The sequence below is a fragment of the Montipora capricornis genome, chromosome 6 (assembly GCF_036669925.1).
Source record: "Montipora capricornis isolate CH-2021 chromosome 6, ASM3666992v2, whole genome shotgun sequence".
In the NCBI taxonomy this organism is placed as follows: domain Eukaryota; kingdom Metazoa; phylum Cnidaria; class Anthozoa; order Scleractinia; family Acroporidae; genus Montipora; species Montipora capricornis.
The window spans coordinates 63754102-63759101 of record NC_090888.1 but is presented as its reverse complement, the minus strand read 5'-3'; the positions used below and the strand labels follow the sequence as shown (position 1 = coordinate 63759101).

Genomic DNA, 5000 nt, shown 5'->3' with positions numbered 1-5000 from the left:
AGACCGGCTTTCCAAAACAAGCGGTTGGCAGTTTCACAAATGGCTTTTCGGGACTTTTGAAAAATTGTCCCCAGGTCTTCCTCACCAGGTTTCAGTTGTGGAAATAGACCAATTTCGATATATTAAAATTCAGTCCTAAACAAAAGACATCATCTCGAGGCTCTGGGGAATAAATATAAGGATTTGTATGAGTTTATTCCCCAGAGCCTCGAGATGATGTCTTTTGTTTAGGACTGAATTTTAATATATCGAAAGTGGTCTATTGCTGTCGACAGAGTAAATCACCATCCTATGGATATCTCAGTTGGTTTTGACAAATTTTGATTTGATCAGCTAGTTTGAAACTATTCGCGAGGTGGAGGTGGCCACTGGGGTGAATAGTTGTTTTAGTATGTACTAAAACAGTGAGATAATATAGAGCGAAAATAGTTATAAGCGAGTTGCTCGGGGATATGCGGAGTTTGAGTAGCCAATCAGAGCGCGACTTCAACGCTATCCACAGTTTTAGTATATACTAAATTGTGCTATGCACCTTTTAGTAACGGAGGCCTGGTCATTCCGTCGGTTTTAAAACTCACGAGCGTGCAATCAAGCCGAATAGTTTGCGCATATTTCCTCGCCTCAGTCCCCTTGTTGTTTTGCCGCTCACCGGGCCCACAGACGGATTTTTCGGGCGTTGCTAAGGAAGTGAAATGTTACTTCCGGTGACTGACAGGATCATATCGTGAGCTCACCAGATAGCCCACTCACCGACCTGGATAATTTGATAACAATCTACTAACTGTTGTTTGCATCGAAGGCTTTTCCTCGCCCTTCCTCGCGCTCGTTCTCAGATCAACTGCGCATGTGTCAACAAACTGACTTAACGGTTTCAGAATTGAATTAATTTTTTTTATATGGCACGTTTCACCCCCAAATACAGAATATAGCTGAGCATTATGGATATTTCAGTATCGTTTATCTTTTTAAAAAGAACGTTTTTCAAAGTGAAAAGAAAACCATGCTTGCCTCGATGCAAAAACGATTACAAATAATCAAACCACTTATTCAATATCCAAATTGTGTCACGTAGACAAATTTAGAGTTTTTCTGTTATAGGTCACGTGACCATTTGCGTGGCATTATCACGTCATATTTCGGGTCATTGGTTTACAAAAGTTGGAAACTGACCAAAATAATAAAATAATTCTCTCAAATTACTCAACCATTACATCCTTAGCAACGCACCCCAAAAAACACGACAGTAGGCCCTTAAGCCGACTCAACTGCCACGAACACAGGTTAAGTTAGTTCAGTCAAAAGGCTTGCACTCGACTTGAGGTCCCGTTCTTTTCAAATTGGTGGGGTTTTCCATGTTTCTCAATCTTCCTTAAGATCTGCTTTCTCTTAGGTCCATCTCAGGCCTCTCTGCTTTATGGCCGATCTGGCATTTTTCGTCCGCTAAATTCTTTGCCTCTCTGTCCTGTCTCTTAGCTTGCCCTAAGACTTCGGGTGTTTGCTATGTTGGAACAGAGACTTATAACGCTGGAATGGCCAACAGTCGCTTACATTTTGTCGATGGAGTTCTCTTTCTAAACTTACGTGATGGAGATGACTGTCCTCTTCTCAAAAAGAAGCGAGAAACGATCATTTCTTTTGTGTGCAATTCAAGTTGTGTTGGCCAACGTTGCAATGGGGAGCCTGTGTTCATATCTGAGACCAACTGTGTTTCTTATATCACCTGGCATACCTCTCTGGTTTGTGAAAGTCAGGTATGTACACAAGAAACTCAGTTTTAAGTATAAAGGGCGAGAATGATCTGGTTTACTAAAGCAAAAGGAAGGAATTGAAGAATATTTTGCTCCTACAGCTTCCAATAATTCTGTTTGTTAGCTGTACTAAGGAACGATTAGACCCGCAGCCCGCAAGGGCTACGGGTCAATAGGCCATTCGGCTTCGCCTCATGGGCTATTGACCCTTGGCCCTTGAGGGCGAAGGGTCTAATTGTTTTAGTATCACCCAACTAGTCGGACAGGAAAGGCAATAATAAAGATTTATCCTTTTCTTTGTCGAAATAATCACCTAATTTGCGTAAAATGAGGAATTCTTGTGACCTATGGTCAAATTGCTCGCGAATTACCCTTCCAGGCCTTACAGTGATGCTAACAAGAACAAGAAAAGGAAGGTGACACACGTTAAAACCAACCCGGTGAGGCCAACACCGATCTCTTAATGTGATGCACCTTCCCACACGCTTGCCGTGGGAGAACAGTTTTGCTGTTCCCAACCCAGCTTACCACATGTATGGCATGTGAAGCTGCCACTTAAAGGAGTGCTAAACACACCCGCCTAGTATGTTAGCTACGCCATGCTGATGAGGCCCGAAAGGCCGAAACAGCTGTCCATGGCTGCTAATTGACCGGGTGAAATGGTTGTGCGCATGCGTGATGTGTTGGCCACACCGGGTTGGTGTTAGCGTGTGTCACGCTGCTTTTATTGTTGATGCTAACAAGGCATGCTGGGAACATAACTTATAGGCTAAACCACTGACCAGTAGTATTTGAATGGCAAGAGCTCGTTTGGAAACAGTGGAAGAAGCTTCTTAGAACCAACCAAATTTGTTTTTATGCTATCTACTGCATTTTTCTAAGCTTGAGCGTCTAAAAATCCATAAATTTTCTAAAAATCCGGACTTTTGTATCTAGGCCCAAAACAGCGTGACTTGAAATGTTGATTTTCCTCTTGATCTGCGCTAAATCCTGCTTAGAAAGACGCCATTTTGGCATAAATGTGAGTCTGGGAGAATAGGGATATTGACGTCGATAGCAATTCCGAGAAGTTGAATTTCGTGCAACGACTTGGCGGCTTAATCCCTATCGAGGGTATCCGCGCGCAGCCAGATAAAGGAGGAGTACCCCGGAGGAAAATCATCGGATTCAGATCGAGATCGACTGAAACTCAGTCCACATACGACGTTTATGGCCGAGGCCAGGGTTGAACCCGGGTCGCAGAGGTGGGAGGCGCGGTTGATAACCGTTAAGCCAACCTTAGTCTCCCATTCGATAACCAATGTTTGAGCGTACATACCATTTCTTACAAGCCTGGCTCCGGTTTAACAAAGGATGGAAAACTTTACCCATTGGATAAGTCACTAACTTAGTCCAGAAGCACGTGACCTTGAAGCGTGTAACTTGCAACTCTTTTCCTTGGAACAAAGCTGGAGATTTTAGGACACCAATTTTATGCCCAAATATGGACAAAAATAAGATGGAAGCTGCACGCTCGGGAAAATGCACGAGCTACGTTACATCCAAATAAGGAAATTTTTAAGTACTAGATACAATATGAGCGACCGTATTGTATCGGATATACAATGTCGAGCCGAAGGCGAGACATTTTATATCCGATACAATACGGGCGCGAATATTGTATTGTGCTTATGAAATGTCAGCATTTAAGTGTTAATGTACACTAGGTATATTTGGTGATTCAAGACATTTTTACCGTGAAAATTGAAAGAAACATTTATGTAAATGAAGAGAAAGCTGTATCAGAAATACAGATATTGCCATTTAATAAAACATTTCTTTTGTTTTCCCACCATGAATTATTAATGAGTTTTATAAACTCAAATAACTCCAGCTCTGAACCAGAGTTAAACGCTTCAAGGTCATAAGCGTCTGCTTAGTTTCAATGCTTGCCAAGATTGGTTTGCTTCTGCAGGTACCGGAGCAGAGATTACGTAAAACCGGCAAAAGAAACAAAAGACAGAAAACAAAACAACTCCAATTAAAGATTAATCCCAAGTGACCAAAAATACAATGCTTTCCGGTACCTGCGGAAAGACCCGAAAGATTTCAGGTTTTGCTCAATTAACAGTAACTATGCTCTCACTGAGCGTATCTAAGTATAGGTGGTAACAAGAACTTTGGCCAACGTTTAACATGAAGTGTATTTTACACTCTGGATAGTAAAAGGTAAAGGTAAAGTCACTTTATTTAACGTCGGTAGTTCCTTCAGCTACGAGGCTTCAGCTAGTGACTTATCCACTGATGAAAGTTATGCAACGTTTGAACAACTGGGGCCTGGGGCCCATTTTCTCGAAACTCCTGAAACTTTACGGGTTATTTTCGGGTATGACGATTTCCTTTGTATCTCAAGAACGGAGAGGATTTAAGTCGTCAAACTTCACAGTCATTTTTCCTTTTTGCTACCTTAAAAACGTGTTAAAAGATCAGCTTTCCAAAACAAGCGGATAGCAGTTTTACAAATGGCTTTTCGGGCCCGAAAAGTTTTCGGGACTTTCGAGAAACAGGCCCCTGGACATTAATGTGGGAAAAACAAAAACGATCCTTAGTGCAGTTGTTTTAACATGTGTTCGCCCACGCTTCTTTCTTCAGTATGAATGCGCAGCATTTCAGACGGCCGGCCAGGGCAATAACGCAAAAGTCAAGTACAGTCTGGGGAGACTCTCTCGGTCGGATGCCAATTGGGTGGTAAGTTGATGCACGACCGTGAAAGTGCAGATTGAAGCTGCTTGTCAAATGGTTTCAACATTTGACCAACATCGAAATCATGCTGGTGAAATGTTGCCGTGATAAGTTGATCAGAAGCGTCCAAACTATTCTTACGTCGGACGAATTTTCCAGGCAACCTCTCAGGACGTTTGATATCGAGAAACTGATTATTTTATGCGGTCGCCCCCGCGAGCGTGACATTTTACAAATGTCAAATGAATAGACCAATTTCGATATATTAAAATTCAGTCCTAAACAAAAGACATCATCTCGAGGCTCTGGGGAATAAATATATGGATTTGTATGAGTTTATTCCCCAGAGCCTCGAGATGATGCCTTTTGTTTTCGACTGAATTTTAATATATCGAAATTGGTCTATTGTTCGAACGCTTTCAAGTATAGTTGACATTTTGAATGCAGAAAGATTTTGACTGATTAAAATCGATCTGAATTGATTCCGCACATTTTAAATTCTCTTTCAGGCGTGCATTCAGCCGGTTTCGA

The 5000-nt window shown here is 41.9% G+C and overlaps 1 protein-coding gene across 1 annotated transcript in view; it reads left to right on the top strand.

The window, feature by feature from the left end:
• The window catches only part of LOC138052849 (cation-independent mannose-6-phosphate receptor-like), an 85377-nt gene that overhangs the window by 36743 nt on the left and 43634 nt on the right, over positions 1–5000 (top strand). The window contains exons 18-19 of the mRNA XM_068899435.1: positions 1474–1751; positions 4380–4475. Of these exons, the coding sequence (XP_068755536.1) occupies positions 1474–1751; positions 4380–4475 (374 nt within the window). The remainder of the gene's footprint in view (positions 1–1473; positions 1752–4379; positions 4476–5000) is intronic.